Consider the following 18,291-nt stretch of genomic DNA (forward strand, 5'->3'; position numbering starts at 1 on the left):
GCATTACAAGGAATGTAGAAATGTGTTTCGTGAATTTTAAAATATGTATTACTGAATTTCTTTTTCAAGACAATCAAAATATCGAGAAAAAACTTTCCCAATATATATATTCCCAATGTATAACAACCGACTTACCTTGTTGTGTGACATGACAAAATAACTTGTAAAATATTCTTTATATAACAATATGATATTTAACATCCTATATGAAGTGTCATGTAATATCATCATTGGAACATTACATTGACTATAGTGTAATATCATCATTGGAACATTACATTGACTATAGTCTAATATCATCATTGGAACATTACAGTGACTATAGTGTAATATCATCATTGGAACATTACATTGACTATAGTCTAATATCATCATTGGAACATTACAGTGACTATAGTGTAATATCATCATTGGAACATTACATTGACTATAGTCTAATGAAAACAATTTTGAAAGTTAAATATTTCCTGTGAATCAAAACAAATGTAAGTAGACTAACATCAAATAACAATTCATCAAAAAATCATAGTAATGACGGTTTTCTTTCCCTTGATGCAAATTTTCATCTTACGTTGACATTGATATTATAGCATTTTCAGATAAAGGTCGTAGCCCAGGTTCATTTTGTAATTGGTTTTAGTGTATTTTAACTTGACATGTGTTCAATTCTACAATATGGGTTTTCATTAAAATGAGGTCACATCAAATTCATTAAATGGAGTAAATACGTATTTCTGATTTGTTTATATTTGAATGGTTATTTATTTTACCTGAATACTTCCGCAACACATATGAGCTTAATAAGTAACTGATTCATGAGTTCGTAATTTATTAAAAGTTAATAACCAGAACATACTTGAAATTGGCAAACATTTTACTTTAAACAGTTTTTCCATAAGATTGTGACAGCTAATAAAGTGCATACGATATCATGTTTTATTGTGTTATTAAGAGATATTGACTGAGGCTCATAGCAGCATTAATTGTTTTATTACATTTCTTTGTAGAAATGATATACTTTCCATCTCGATTCTTTAATCATTTATTTTGGTATATATTTTATATGGTTGAGTTAGGTTTTTTATTTGTATTTGTTTCTTGATGTCTTTAGAAATTGAACAAATTACGGGAAATACCTATTTTGTCATGGAAAACAATTTTATACTGAATGTAAACAGTCGACGTCAGCTTGCAATATCCCATGCAATCAAAAGGCTAAGCGTGTAATTTCACAGAAACACATTGTTTCAATGGAAATTATAAAATACGAAATATGATAAAATTGTTATATTAAAGGATTTAAAGGGACTATACAAAGAAAGATGCAGATAAAAGTAAAGTGATGTCTTATTTTGTTAGACTTTCTATTACATATTTTGTCGACATTTATATATTGTTGGTGTCAATCGATGGTGAAAAGATGTTTACATGTTATTACATATTAATTTTTGTTGATTCCACATATCAGTATTACAATTACATGTAATAAAAAATGGGTAGTGTTTTGCATATCTCCATTTTCTGTCAATGATATTATCAACAGGTATGGATATACTGTTGACGTCATAAAAAACGTCAGAAAAGAACAAAAGCTAAAGTCCTGATCACGCTTCCGAAACGATTATTGTTCATGTCTTGGTAAGTATTCCGTCATTATAAATTCAATATCTATCAGCAATATCGAAGGGTCATTTTTTCTAGTGTAGATTTACGCTGTAAATGAGAAAACTATCTTATAACACCAATATTGCGATATCAGATTCAATTTTTACAGTGTTCTTCAGGTCCTTCCCTTGGTGCAATAAACCTATTCAGAAATGAACGAGCTAATTTTGGTCAAGAACATTTATCATCGTCATCTTAGATCCTCATCAAGCGTCTTATATCCCTATTCGTTGTGTCATTTACTGATGATTAACTTTTTGTGATCTATTCATACTCGTAAATACTTGAGTTATTCGGTCATTCAAAACATGTCAAATACAGTCAGAGTAGTTAATACATTTGAAAATATGCGATATTGATTCATAGAGGAAATTATGGTTATAATTTTTTATTCACTTTAAATGACCTTTGTATACACTTTGTCGATATATTATGAACTAGTAAAATGTAGTTGATAAAATCAACTTTTAGATGATAAAGGACACTACAAACATCATACGAAGAATGTAGAACATACATTCAATGACTAACCAACAAACAGAATGTAAAGAAAGCTTTTTCAGAGTGCTTGCTCACGTTTTGTTTAAATCTGCTTGATGGAAACGATATTGACTGTTTGTCAGAAAAAAGTCTTACATCATAAAAAATAGTCTTAAATCATGAAAAATAGACTTCAGAAACAAAACATTAGTAATTCTTATACTACATGTACTACATACAGTAATCCAACACGTCAATCACTTGTACTATAAATATAAAGAAATATTTTATTATACAACAAATACATTTCAAAAATTAATTGCCGATAGGAATTTCCCCAAAACATAATCACTGGATCAAACATTTGATAACAATTACCATGGAATAACGCTGTGCTAATCTGGTAATAAATATTATTTTTGATTCACAACAGGAAGTTTTCCATGTCGTTAAACATTTTGTTTCGAATCCTTTTGACTGTCAAATCCCTCATTACACTTTGTCATTAAGGGATATTTACACGTTGTACTTTTTTCATGTTTCCAAGTAATACTGAATTTATGTCAAACCCGTGGTACATGAAAGAATCGCATTATGTCAAGGAGGATTTATTTGATAACTTTATACAGCAGATTACATAGCCATCGATTTTGAATGTTTTTTTTATGGAATCGCTACTGAGAATTTCTTTCTAAGTATTTTAAGGCATTGCATAACATATTTCATCAGTGCAGAGGGGGTTGTGGAGGATCACAATTAATTAGTGTAAATCTAGATGTTACTGCATGAATGGAGTATTGTAATTGCGTCGTTTACAACAAAAATGCTTTTTTTAATTTTGCGATATCAGAAAAATCCGGAACATATTATGTACACAATAAAAAATCAATAATGCGATTTTTCTGGCTCGAATACTACTTATTTTCACAATAAAAACATCTCAATTATTTGTTAATTTACGCAAATATAGTATTGCATTGAAATATTCTGTTAATTTCTAAAACAAAACAAAAACAAAACAAAAAACAAGGCAAGTGAAACATTTTTTGTTCTATCCAATTTAAAATGGGCGTTCTACAGTAATTACATAAATTCAAGTTTGAAGTTAAAATATTATTCTACAATACTTAAAGTGTCTACGACCAGTGTTCAGCAGTTCATTTTGTTAACTTCCATCATAACATACTTTGTAACTATGTAGCAATTTCTACATGTAGTAGTGGATTATTTCTTCCATTTTATGTCAATACTGAAGCACACATTTACAGTACAAATCATATTACATGCTATTAGAGAAGGGTTATTTATGTTAAGGGACATAATTATAGCCTGATATTTAATACTTTAGACTTTTTTGCATTACTTAAAACATTATACCATGAATTTTAACAAAACTTACTTTTATTTCTCTAGTTACGTGTCTTTATTGATATTTATGACATATACAGACATATACAGATCAACTAAATTATTTTTCAATAGTGCTTTGAATAACAATAGTCTTTTTTTTAATTTAAATTCACGTTCTGCTGATAAACTGTTTAGAATAAGAAATACTTCGTAAGGATAAAGTATTTGTGTTCATATTTTTCAAACGTGATAGAAAAATCGCAATATTAAATCCGAATAAAAAAGGTATAGATGCTCTGTTTCTACTACATCAACTATAACAAAGATTTAAGTTCCTTTGTAGCGTTTACATTCCTTTCCATCAAGTTTTACACGTCTTAAGTGACATCAAGTTGTGTTCTCATACATGATACAGAGACAATCAATTTTCTTTCTATCTCCATTTATTACACATTTATCTGAATATAAACCGGAGTTAGCACTTTATTTGAGTATAAACATTTCACAGGATGTAAAAATCATAACATAGAACAAAGAATATGATGAAAAAGGAAAATAAAAACAGTTTCTACAAATGCTTCATCAGTGGGCGTCGTATTCTAATTGAATTAAACATCAAAATACGAAAATAACGCATAACTTTGCATGCTCCTACACCCTTTTTTGTGTTGGTAATTATTCTATTTGATGTTATAAAGAATGATTTCCGGTTAATTGTAGTTCTTTAATATTTGATTAGAACGTTGGCACGCAATTGTGAAATCATCTCAAAAACTATGCCGAAATATTCCTCGTTTTTTTATAATTAAAACTGGCCACCAATGCGTGTTTTAAGGTATTAAAAATTAATAATTCTTTACTAGGTATAACCTCTATGGTCATTTTCGTAGTAGAGAACAAGTATACTACACGACTAGTGCCAGATGATGATAACGATTACAACACTCCCCCCCCCGCCTCCTACAAAAAAAAAAATTAAAAATAACCCAGCAAAAATACGTGTATAAAAAGACGTCTCGCTTTTTTTGCCTATTATTTTGATCATTTGTAGATGCAACTTAATGAGACCAAAATAATTATATCTTCTCCTGATGCTCGTTCCAAAGATCTATGGTGAGTAAATAATCTGTCCTTATTAATTAGAGATGATATATATGCTACAAAATAAATACAAATTAGTTACATTGTGTATTGTAAACATAGACTAAGTACTTGAAAAGTCAATTTACCAAAAAAGAGAAGTATAGAATGTGGAATGAAAATGTTTTGGTCAATTTTGTAGTGGAGGAAAGTAAAAGGTCAAGTCAGGTGTGGAGGATGTTACTTAAATAGGGCATTACACATACTTAACAGTTTAGCTATTACAGTTTGTTTAACTCTAATTAGTTTAAAATCTGCAAAGCTGTTTCCTGTGCACTCTTGTAATTTACATAAAGGGCGGGGATTGACGCTGAGTGTGACAGGTGTAAAGCTTTGAAATATCGAATATGCCCTCTGTGAAGGAGATTGGTGTTTTACATTGCTGTTATGTTTTATTCTTGAGTGACATCACAAACTTTTAATATTGATGATTTTTTTCATGAAATATTCTATCTCAGTTTACATATTGGTCAAAAATAATGATTTTAATTCTTCCTTTTACGAAGTTGACAGGCATAATTGTTTTAAAGTATGTAATTATTGTTAACTATATCAAAGTCACTACATACAAATTCCTGTACCAATTGTGAGTCCGGCGCTTTGATGCATTTAGCAGATGCTTATTATTTATCACTTCATTTGTATCATTTATGGTTGACTCTGTCCTAGACCACTAATGTTTAGCGTATCATATATCGTTGACTCTGTCCTATATCATTAATGTTTAGTGAAGAAATAAATCACGGAAACTCCATTTTATCATTGTTTTACCACGGGCTGACCTTTCATGCAGAATGAATTTCTGTGACTTGATTCGATTCTAATATGACAATAACAGTCCTTTTTTTACATTTTCGTGACCTATTACGGTAACCTTAGACCCGCCATATTTGTCCATATTTGGCTATACACTTTACGCTAGTGATGTCAGTAGAAATGATCGCTAGTTAAACTTTGCTTTGTATATTTTATGATGAAGAAAAGGCCGAATTAAGTAGAACGATGTTAGATGTGGCAATAGTCGTTTGTATTATAAGGTCACGCATGGACAGGTACAATGTTGCAGTCATACTTTGTAGATCTTGAAAGTTTTCCTATACTTTTGTAGATCTGGTGAGTTTTCCCATAATTTTGTAGATCTTGAGTTCTCTGATACTTTTGTAGATCTGGTGAGTTTTCCCATAATTTTGTAGATCTTGAGTTCTCTGATACTTTTGTAGATCTTGAGAGTTTTCTTATACTTTTGTAGATTATGGGAGTTTTCTTTATCTTTGTTCTGAATTTAATTTTTTTTATCATAATATAAATCAATAAAAATGGATTGAGTGGAAACCTACATGTATAACTCATGTATGGAAGTTACACTCCTTTCTATATTGACAACTAACTAAATTGAATTAATTGTTTTTTCTGCAATTTCATAAAGAATTCATACGATTTAATGAAGCTTTTCAATTCCTTAGTTTTCACGGGCATTTTTTATGATATCAATCAGATGGAGAAGCATCTAAATACAGTCCATATAAAATTCAGACACTCTCCATATTAAAGTGACTCATGGTGAAGAGAAACCCACCAAACAATCAATGCTTTTTCAATCTACATATGTTATTTTTCTCTTAACAGTTGTTCTTTCCATATTCAGATCTATACTTTTGAGAAAATCGTACGTTTATCTTCCACTTAAATCAACCAAATAGAACAAAGTAAAGAACGATAACTCTTGCATAGTCTACTTTCTCGTACAATCTATATAGATGTAATCTCAAAAGCGCAACAACAAAATGAAAAACTATGATTTGGTATTTGGTCTGTAACATATTTTGAATTAGAAATTAACATGAATTCAGTTGGTTTTTGATATGCACGAAACATCTCTTGTCTGATTTTTATAAAGACTGATATTTAAGTACCATTTTGTTCAAGAATCAGGCAATGGAGGAGGGCACATTATTTTCCTCAATGTGGTAATGTTTGCTTCAAATATATTCAATACATCCAGAAAACAACTGAAAAGCTAGTTAAATTTAATTTGAAGCAGTTTTGATGTAGGTATTTTTATTGCTTTTATAGAAGAAGAGTGTGGAAAAGTTTTCCTGATTTTTTTCCACAGTGCATTTCATCTAAATGTGGTCTATCAATATTTTATAAACCAAACTTGACTTACACTTTGATGATTATTTTTGGATGCTTTGAGGTGCACGAACTTGGGTAATGCTATAAAATCTATAAAAAAGTCTTTTTGTCATGTACCACATCTTATACACATACTGCCTGGTTCGTAGACGGAGAAGTACTTTTATCTTTTGTTGTCTTAATGCCTCAGTGATCTTTGTAATGGATGACAAATGTTTGATATTGAACATCTTGTTAAGTTGAAGCTGATACAGCTTTTAAAAGCATAAAAAAATATGGTGCATTCTTTTCGCCCTGTCCTGAAATAAAAATCGTTAAAACAAGCCGTTTTTTTCTGGTTGAATCAAATCCAAATCACACTAGCCAATCTTTCTTGTAAATTCAGGACGAAATCCTATTGTCAGACAATATGTGATTTGAATGATTTCGGAAGGACTACCTGACGCTGTTTGTAAGGAGGGACGAATGTGTGCTGCTATGTGTAGCTTTGATATTATGTAGACATAATGATCATTAACGAATTATAAATGCTCTATATATTTTAAATTGATTAAGGAAAAAAATACAAAAGAAAATTTAAGTATTCTTTATTGGTCATGGTTTACTATTATAACAAAAACAAATTGATCTTACAAAAATAGAGGATTACAGAATGGGGATACATATTTTGACTTGATTGAACTACTAAGGTTTTGATCTTTTTAAATAAAAATACCTTGTATTATTGGATAATGAGCTATTTGAAATAGAGTGCAAAAATACACTGACAGTTGTTGTATGAATGAGAATACGTGTTTTGTTTTTGTTTTTTTTTTCAAACAAGTTTCAATAATAAAGTCTGAATTTACGACAGTTGAGAAAATGAGAATTGAGACTGCTTATTACATAAAATCATTGTCGCTTGAATAGATATATTACTAAAATAAAGACATAGGACGAGGAATTTCACGGTACAATAACTGACAGACTGTTAACAAAACTTGAAAGCCAGTACATTCTATGGTTAATCTTATCTATTAACAAGTGTGCGCTTTGTAACATGAACTTCAGATCTAATGTGTATGGAATCGAGGTTGGCAACTGCAAAAAGAAAAAGATTCAAAAACTCAAATGCCAATAGACGAAGATAAGGACAAAGAAAAACGCACAGAAAGCAAAACACCTTTATTTGAGAGAATAATCAAGGGAACCAAGATTATAGCGGTAATCAAAATAATGTGATGCAGGGAAAAAGACCAGGTATGGAAAACAGACATACACAACAAAGAACATAAAGTAACTAAAATCATACATACAAAGTAACAAAAGCAAATGAGCAACTCGGACTCCATCAAAAACTGGGAGCATGGACAATGTGCATCGGTAGGGTAAGCGTCCTCTGTTTTTTCTAGAAACACCCACCGAAATAGGGTAAATCTGGGTATGTGTCATCGGTCGAGATTAAACAAGTTTCTTTGGTCACGCTATGTCGTATGGAATAAAATGGTCATTTTCCCTTTCTCTGTTTTATATTTGAAATGACATATGTGGCTATATGAAACAGGGAAAAGGGGAGAGATTTACCATTTCAAATGTTCACCTATGTGATCACTGGAAATCCAAAAGAAATGTATTAGCATTGTTTTATTCATTCGAGCACATAGCATCGTATGGTAACTGGTTATTAATTTCAGTTGCGCGATAAAACTGACTGTGTATTTAATAGTCTGTTTGCATGTTTCATTCTGCCCACATTCAAAATTTACGATTCTACCTTAAATAAGCATTAACACCTTCGTAAGTTTTGTTGATTACAAATTAGGTCGGAAATTACCTTTTCCTCTGCAATTTTGTTAAGTATTAAAGATGCATTGACAAATTTATTTTACTTTAAAGCGTGGACTGCTTGAACGGAATATAACAATTACAATTCGATTTAGCGAATGTATTTTATATATTTGTTTCATTACCTTGGTTAAATTGTCATATAGGTGATGATAGCATGATAACGAATAACGAAAAAAAGATATCCATTAAAGTATTATACCACATTATACTCAATGAAATACCAAATTACGTATCTTTAACCTTTTAGGGTCTGTTAACACGGTTTGCTGTGTTATACTTTAAAAACTTGAACAATTTTTATCTGCTTTATTCATGAAATATGCAAATTTACCCGGAACTTGTTTTATGAAAGTGTTATACTGGTTTGATTACCAGAAAGCAGTACATGTTTAAATACCGACAATGATTCCATGTAAAATAATATTTTGCAGATTTGTTGTTTAAGGATAAATCAACGGGTATTCGGGGATCAGACGTCTTGTGAAATGAAATTACAATGACATTAGTTTGTAGTTGGCAAGACATTGTTATAAAATGATACAACGTTAGCGTAAAATTCAATTTCAGAAGTAACACGCGATCTGCTTAGATAAAAAAAATGTGTCCATCATCTCATAGACAACATTTTTAAAATGACTGTGACTATGTCTTCAAACTTTTTAATGATTTATTCTATGATTTTTTTTATATTAAAATTAAATTATAAGGAATGGCTGTAACATTTTTTCAGTCTATTTGAAATAAACTCAATACCCTTGGTGGTTGATGTTATTTCTTCATAGACTAAAAAAATATATATAACAATCATTCCTTAAGTGTCGTTTAAAAAAAGTGTTTATAGTTTTATCTTGGATTTTATTTCAGAATATGGTAGTTATAGTGACTGTTTTGTTTTAATTGTTGTATTATCACAACTTGTATCAAAATTTTATCAAACTCACCATATATTTCCAAAAATCAAAAATAATATAAAACAAACTGCTTTCGAGACAAAATTAATTTGTTCTTTTCGGAACGTTGGTCAAAAAATAATTTAATTTTCTACTTTAGATCTTCAAGTCTAAAGTCATATCATGCATTCGTGATATAACGTATTAAAACAGGCTTACTTTAAACGAAATGCTTTCAGTATAAAATTGAAACTTGATAATTATCTTTCACATACATAGACGGTCATGGTGTATATAACTCTATCAATAACAAGTTATCAGTAAGAATCAATATTTGAAAATGATAAACAAACGTTTGGTACTAATAAAATACGTATTGTAAGTTTTTTTTCTGAAAAATTGTTCTTAATATTGTTTTTATGCCAATGTAAAGCCGGTGTGTATAGTGACCATTTTGTACGTCAATTCCCAACAACTGATCTGAATCCACATAAAAGAATTTGATGAAAGTTTTAAATCATATGATACCATTGTGCAACTTCAATTTGTTGTTATTTTTACTTCTTCATCAGAATGGTTTTTGGAGTTTACTATTTAGTTTCTAAGGAGAGGAGCGGTTGGGGTATCATCTACAGAGCTGTGCTAAGTTTTGTTTTTTTCTCCATTTTTTGGCATTGTAAAAGGAAGATATCTGAACAGGGATCAATTGGAATTTCATTTTATTTATTTATAACTCTTCCAAACGCATCTGCCTGAAAACAAGATTGAGAAACAAATTTGTAAATGCTCAAGGTTTTATAAATCAGTATTACTTTTGACGCTACAAACGATAAATATAGAAATGGCAATCAAGTAAATGACACTTTAAGAAATTCTTATAAGAAATTGATTAATTACATGGTTAATAATAGAAAAGACCCTGAAAAAACTTGGTGGACAAGCGATCTCCTCTTCAGACCTATGACCGCTTCCTAATTTAAATTACTGTGCATCATTCTGCTAGCTCAAAGACAGATATACAGGCTGAAAATTAAACATTCTCAAAGCATGCGCACTCGTCATTACAATCTGTTCGCGAAGCTATTTTGCATTAAGAAGCGGGGTTTGCTCAGCCTGTGGTGGAGCTTTTAAATAGTAAATAAACTTTGATGCAGGAAATTGCAACATTGTCGTTAAAGGTGACAAGGTCATTAAATATTTGACGATAGTAAATATTATTAGATGCATCGTAATAGGAAATTTGATAGAACACTTAGTCCTATACTACCTACTAACATAATAAAAGAAAATTACCTCTCACTAGCAAAAGAAAATACTTGCAGGGTAGATATCATAAGAGTAAGACTATTACTACTTAGTATAGTTTTTCGTCGTACATTTAAGGCAACACGTTGTTTTTTTTTTTTTTTATACAATTAGGTGTACCATATATGAATGAAAACTAAGCATAACAGTGTTTTACATATAAGTAAGCCTTCAGTAGACATCTGCTTAAAAGGGATACCCGTTACTAAATAAAAAAAATAAGTTTCCGATTTCATTTTTGAATAGATACGCTTTTTATTATTTTAAATATTTTGTTACATAGAACATAAAATAGATAGCTGTACCTAATTCTTTTGGGATGCTCTTTTATAGCGAAATGCTATTTTATTATACCAGTTCCATTAATTTATTATTGTTCGTGATTAGTCATATTAAAGTCAGCTTAGATAAGCACTGGGTGCTACTTAATTCAAATTTGAAATGGATATTCAGAAAATGGTTTTGACAATTATCTCTGCAGTTTCATTTCAATCAGTTTTTTGTATTTGTTAACATTATCCATACAAGCTGAACACTTCTACAACGGAAATAAACAGTGATTTCAAGATTAGGACTGCCGTGCTTCTTATTTGGAGTGAGGTATTGCTAATGAAATGAAATGGATATACAATAGAAATCACAACACTGAACGTTAAACTTTTGAACATGACTATTTAATGGGATTTAGATAAAACGGTGTTGTTTATTAGTGATATAATTGAAATTGTTTATTTTGCTGACGATGCTGATATTTAGAAAATACTCCTTGGTATGGCAATTAACCGACAACTCAATGAAAGCAATATACATAAACAAACAAATGATTTAAACTTTTAACAATGGAAAGAAACTTTTAAAGACTCGTGAATACACATGACATCATAACGGTTTGTTGTATATGCTAGTTGTAAACTTTATATATATATATAAGCTATTCACATTAAATTCCGTTGTGGCAAACTTCATTTATGTCGACTATGGTTAACCGTCTGTAAGTTCGGAGACCTTTTGCCATTGGAGGTCAGGGGAAGAGATATTTTAATTAATTACTAAAATTTGTTTTGAATGATACAGTATTTTGGACCTTATAAATATTTTTACATTCTGAGACGTATTAACACATGACTGACAATGGTCTTGCTTCCTTCATATCTAAAATCCTTTCTTTGTCTATCACAAAACCGTTAACCCAGTTTCTCCCAGATTCGACGAAAATGATTGGCCATCCTTACTTTTTTTACATTACAGGCAAAATGAACAGTTTGTGTACAGGAGTAATATTCACCATTGCTTTGACGATGATATTGGCATCCATTGTCAGTGCAGCATCGTTTGGTGAAAGTTATGGAGGGTCAAGACCATTTAGTAACCAGCCATCACCGTTTCAAAGATGGTATGATCAGTACCAGAAACGATTTGGGTTTGCTCCTTCATACAGGGGATTTGGACAGGACGGTCTCATGATGCGATTCGGACATAACTTACAACGCATGCCTGATATAAAGAGAATGGGACAACACAGCAGTGCATTTTCGGATCATTACAATCCATACAGAAATGTTTTTCAGGATTGGCGACAATTATTTGGTGGAATGAAGAAAAAAGAAGAGTAATTTTTTTATGAAACTGTTTGTAATTGTTTCTACCCAATAATTGTTTTTACCTACAGACCAGGCCAGGAGTTATTTTAGATTTTATTTTTACCATCTCAATCAAGACTTTGCATAATGTTGTTTAATAGCCAATAGTACTAAATTTCATATCAAAACATCGAACTAAAGAAGTCAATAAGAGAAAGTAAACGAAAGCCGAAAGTGGTAGGCTTAGCTTCTGATTGAAGGATATTTTGGGATACTTTATAAGCTGTTGGAAAAAATATATCTGGGACTCAAAAAGTCAATGCGCAAATCATGGAATACAACATTAGTGACCTTCATTTTTGTATGCAGTCTTACCTTATCATTGTTGTTGCTAGAGTGTAACTAAGTGTTCTACATGTATATCTTAGTTATTGTTCACTTATTTGTTTTCATTGTGTATTTCTCTTTCTCTATTGTTTTAAAAGGACGCTAACGCTATAATCAAACATCGATACTACAAGAATTTAAAGGATTTCATAGGCATGAGCTTCGTAGAATAAGTGAACAAATGTATTGCAATGTGCCCTGTCGTAACATTCAAATGTTACAAACAACAAATTAGCATTTGGCTGTCAATCTGTACTTGGAATAAAACGATTCTCTTATGTTCGTCGATTACTTACTGAAGCAAAATAAAATATCTTACTTGAAGAACAAAAGATTATTTTAAATCGACAGAAGGTAATGAAAACCTATTACATTATGTTTACTTGTCATAATGTTTTCCTCTGCTTTGTGAGAATCAGGCAGTGGATGAAACAAACTTTGAAATAACTCACCACTTTAAAGGTGTAATTTGACTTTTTGCATAATCAGAATCAGGAAAAAGAGACAAGGTTTCCATGTCATTCTACACACGAAAGTTAAAGAAAAGTATGCATGTAATTGTATAACATAGACACACATACATTTTACAATTTGACGATTAATTGCAGATCAATTTATGTTGCATTCACTACAACAACCACACTTTATACCCGGAAGTATTGTTTCGGTCGCAGACGTTTCACTGATTATGATGTATTGTTTTCGGAAGTGAAAACAAATGCTGTGACAAAGGCAGTAAATCACTTCTGTCGTTCAAAATATCTGTACCTCATTTGTAAAAGTGTAACAATAGGTTGACCTGACTGTTTTACTGAAGATTCCTTGAAAGCTAAATGACAAGATTAATAACCCATTTGGAACCAAAAGAATGGAATCAAGCATTATTTTATTTCGAAATGCATTAGGTTGAAAAACTTTTATTATTACACAATTTCAGTTCCTTAATGTTTCACGTAATTATTTATAAAGATCCAAGCCGTAAAACAGCGACTGACCTTAGAATTGCAGTCAGCCTTCTCAGAAAATGCAAAAATCTTGCAAAGTCGGGAAAAAGTAAATGATTTTACGCGGCATTTTCGAAAATTTCGCAATGCCTGTCTGTATCGGTTAGTAAGAGTCTGTCAATGCGTGGAGCTTGGTAAAGATCCGGGTATAACTCATAGGTGGAATTAGATCAGTTTGTTCATATTATTATTATAAAAGTCGTGTCTAATGAATTGTGCGTTTTTTACGTCATAAAATATAAACACAATGACGTCATTACTTAGTTCAATAAAATTATTTGTAAAATATATTACTGATCTGTAAATGCTCTTATATGGAACATAAAATCCAAGAGCACGGGTTAATCAAAGTCTTAAGTGTAAGTGTTTGTAAAAATCAGGCAAAATGGGAAAATTCAGAAACATGCATGTCAAAACCCCATCTATCTGACAATATTATTTCACTGAAGGATGCTTTCTCTGTATAAAAAGACCAATATTTGATATCTGCATCACTGGATTTGCTCAGAAATTTTTCAATAGAATGTTAGAATAATGAGATTTTTGACAGCGTTATCTGCCCTTTTAATGATCATTTTCAGAGTGTCTCAATGAAATTTTAACTCAGCGCACCAATATGATATGGAAATTCTTGTCTTTTTTCCTTGATTCTTGTTGTGCAATTAGTCCAATCAAAATGATGGGTTCTTTCATACCATGTTTCGTCCACTGCCTGATTCTTACAGAGACTGACACTTAACATAGAAATAATAATGGTAATACAAAACAACAAAGACAATATACAGAAAAAATGAGACAAAACAACATCCAATGTGAAGAAACAGAACGAAAAACATGCAGAAATTTTGAAAGGAAATTAACAACCTATATACCTGTAAACATTCAAACCATAGTACATCCACCATACAAACCATAGTACAAGCATCATTCAAACCATAGTACAAACATCATTCAAACTATAGTACATCCACCATACAAAGAGTAATCAAAGGACCCAAGATTCTATCGAAAACAAAAAAATTTAATCAAAGGACAATGATCAGACGCAGAAAACAGACACACACAACAAAGAACATAAAACAACCAAAATAGAATAATAATAATTAAAAGTACTCAGAATGGTATTCGTTTACTTAGAAAGTACCTGTGTATTTGGAATAGTCATTGTTAATTTGGAGTGGTAACTGAATGTTGTTCGTGGTTTAAAGTGGAGTCTGAGTTGCTCATATACTTTTGTAAATATTTCCATATCATATTGGTGCACCGAGTTATAATTTCATTGAGATGAGCATTTTAAGGCCAGATGACTCTGTCAAAAATTTCATTTTAGTTATTTTTATGAATAAATGAGCAACCCCTATTCTCCTAAAACAAGTAGTATAGACCATGTGCAATGCTAACGTAGGCAACTCCTTTTTTTCAAACATCTGCAGCACCATTCAAAGCACACAATCGACATTTCAAGTGCATGTACACAAAATCCATTCTAAGAACACAACAAATGTGGTTAACAGTAGTCACAATGTACTTTGGATACTGAATTTAACTAAATTGACTAACATGCCGCCAATTGCCAATTTTACTACATGTATGTGAGAATATCATGAAGAAAAAAATCAGTTCTCTTGGTAGTATAAAGATAAAACGGTGTCTCGTTTTTGTTTTTGTTTTGTTTTTTTTTCATTGCTTTTAGAATTCATCGATGTGGTTAACAGGACCGTTCACTTAAAACCTGACATCATTCATTTTGTTTTGTTCTGCTGTATTTTTTGTTTTTGTCTATAGGTTAGTTTTGTTAGATAATTGTTCGATTTTCTTGTGTCTAATCATATAAAGAGAGGATTATTACATTTGCATTTATACCGGTGAACACTATTCCTTGCAGAAATTGAAACTGACCACGCAAGCTTGTGCAATATATAATCTGCATTAAACATCATTATACTAACTGATATATAAACGGAAAAGCTAAGCCCAATTTTAGCATAGCCAATACAGAAATAATCATTAAGTAACATGGATAATAATAGAACAATAAACATAGGCAGTACCTTAAAACATCTCAGTTTCAAAAACTTACATTTAGAATCAGAACAGCTGAAGCCTATCACGTAACACATACTGACTAGGAGGACAAATGGTGAAATCTGAAACGTAAAAGTGGCCTGATCGAATATACAATACAAAAACATAATTAGAATTTTGTTGTAAAAAGATTAATTTTTTCACTGAAAAGTATATGGTCATCATCATGAATTCAAGATATATGTGATGTATCCATCTGTGAACCTATTTTTTCACCGTGTCCTTTTATTAGCAATTTGGCTGGTGCTTCTAGAAAAACAGAAGCGCTTCATCCTACCAGTGACCTGGTCAATGTTTTTTTATTATCATTATTACTATTTGATGTCATGTTGCTCATTTAGTTTCATTGTGCGTGCTGTCGTGCTTATTTCGTGTTCTTTGTTTTGTGTTTCCTGTGATTTCATTTTTTGTGTAGTCGTTATACCTTGATCAAGTTTTTATTACAATTCGTGTCCTGGCTCCTTTGATATTATATACACTCAACCTACTTTGATCCATATATTTATATAACCACATACAATAGCTTATTTCGCAAAATGCAGAAATTCTATTTGCGAAGAGATAATCTTCCTTAAAATTTCTGTGTTTTGCCCCCCTTTTTGTTGATAGTCTCTATCTACTGATATTTGAAATATCTTTCAATGACAACTAGTATTTATCTTTTCTTTCCCCATTTCATTTGAATAAAATCTGGTTATTTCTGACCATGATTTATTCAAGCATATGCTATCTACGGTTAATTGCACATACATTCCAAAGTTTTACATATATGTTTTACTGAACAAAATTCTAATAAGAAACTGGATCTCATTTGAAATCTGAAATGAAACCCCTGTAGCTATATGCGTTTGTATGAATGATATCATTATATGTAGACTAATAACCTGTTTCATTGCTATTAACTTAAATAAATAAATAAAAACAAAATATCATGTCATTTAATAAGGATTGAGTAATTAAAAAAAATAGTTTTTAAGTAATTATTTCTCCTATGGAATGTTTATTTTAAGTATCTGCTTAATTATAAAATGTGTAGTTCTCGTAGCAATGCTCTTATTTGTTGAATGTCTGAGGTCAATTCAAGAGTAATCTTGTGTGAAAAAATAATGTTTAGAGGACACCCGAAAGAGTGTCCATATCAAAAGCACAGTTACGATAAATAGGTGATTTTATGAAAAGTAACATGATTAATATCATTGAGCGAAACTATAATCAAGTTAAAGCAGAGTAAGGAAGTGCAAACAAAATGTATGTTGAGGTTCTTTGTGTCATATCTTGTACGTAATTATACAAAAAACTTAGACGAGTTAGGTATTAACTGTAAGATTGGTAATTAACAAGAATGCAATTATCTGTTGAAATTATGATGTCTGGCCGGATGTATGCTTACTTTAAAGAAGATGCATACAAGTCATTATATTTTCTAATTTGGATACAGACTACTATATCCAAATAATGGTAGAGAAAACATTAATTCGTGAGAAAACATTCAAGATCAGAGTTCCTAAGATTTGCTTGTTTTTTTTTGTGTTTGTTTTTTTGGCGATTTAATGTATAAAGTTCGCTTCATATACTATGATAAGGGTGTTTTGGTTTCTCATTTCACTTCACTTACCGTATTAACATTTTTTTTCTAAAATTCATTGTGTATACACTGTATTGATATCTATAAGCAAAATTGCAATTATGGTTGTCTAGTGGTAGAACTTTCGTGTATTTCTTTCTTGACATCGTAAGTCAATTTTGAAAACAAATTGTCTTTCAACTGTCATTGATGTTCTGTCTGTGTATTTTTGGTATCTTTATGTTGTGTGCCTTGTTCATCGTCTTTTGTAAGTGTTTGTGTATGTGTGTGTGTGTGTGTGTGTGTGTGTGTTCCCGTCCTGATTTCTTTTCACGGTATTAGCCTTTTCCTAACCATTTTAGTTACTTTATGTTCTTTGTTGTGTATGTCTGTTTTCCATGTCTGGTCTTTGTCCCTAGATTACATTCTTTTGATTACCGCTACGACCTTGGTTCCCTTGATTACTCTTTCTAATCCTACTTTTTTACTAAGTTTCTGCAAAAGACTTTTCTGTTCGTATACAGGACACCTGGACCTATCTTTTTTTCCTTACCGATGTTCGAGTTGGTCATTCAAGTTTCTGTTTTTATCAATTGCTTCATGTTTTGTATTCTTCATTTATCTCTCTTTTTAAGACCGATCATTCACTATTTTATCACTCTACTAACAAAAGTGTCACTGCCCCTATTTTCTTTAGTCATGCCAAGTTCAATCAGTAAAGCAAAACAGAGCTAATTGCAACGAAATCTTGGAGTAAGCAATGATCTTCCGACATCAAATGGAAAAGAAATATATTTTATTGATAAGAGGCTTACAAAAACACTTCATTTTTTCTAATTTATCATGAAGACGTTAAGAGCGAAGTAAAGTAGCTAAAG

At 30.9% G+C, this 18,291-nt stretch overlaps 1 protein-coding gene across 5 annotated transcripts in view; it reads left to right on the plus strand.

Moving 5' to 3' along the window:
- The window catches only part of LOC148603574 (uncharacterized), a 32,114-nt gene extending 19,076 nt beyond the window's left edge, over positions 1-13,038 (plus strand). For 2 of the 5 annotated variants that reach the window (XM_088553126.1, XM_088553125.1), the window contains 2 exons: positions 4,547-4,608; positions 12,042-13,038. In XM_088553126.1, the coding sequence (XP_088409252.1) occupies positions 4,587-4,608; positions 12,042-12,406 (387 nt within the window). In that variant the 5' untranslated portion in view covers positions 4,547-4,586 and the 3' untranslated portion in view covers positions 12,407-13,038. Of the gene's footprint in view, positions 1-1,578; positions 1,639-4,546; positions 4,609-11,322; positions 11,394-12,041 lie in introns of those variants that run through there. The other 3 variants (XM_088553127.1, XM_088553129.1, XM_088553128.1) reach the window with 3 other exon arrangements.
- The last annotated feature ends 5,253 nt before the right edge of the window (positions 13,039-18,291 follow it).

This window comes from Perna viridis, chromosome 11, assembly GCF_037379345.1.
Source record: "Perna viridis isolate PV_CMFRI_1.1 ecotype Kerala chromosome 11, ASM3737934v1, whole genome shotgun sequence".
Taxonomy (NCBI): Eukaryota; Metazoa; Mollusca; class Bivalvia; order Mytilida; family Mytilidae; genus Perna; species Perna viridis.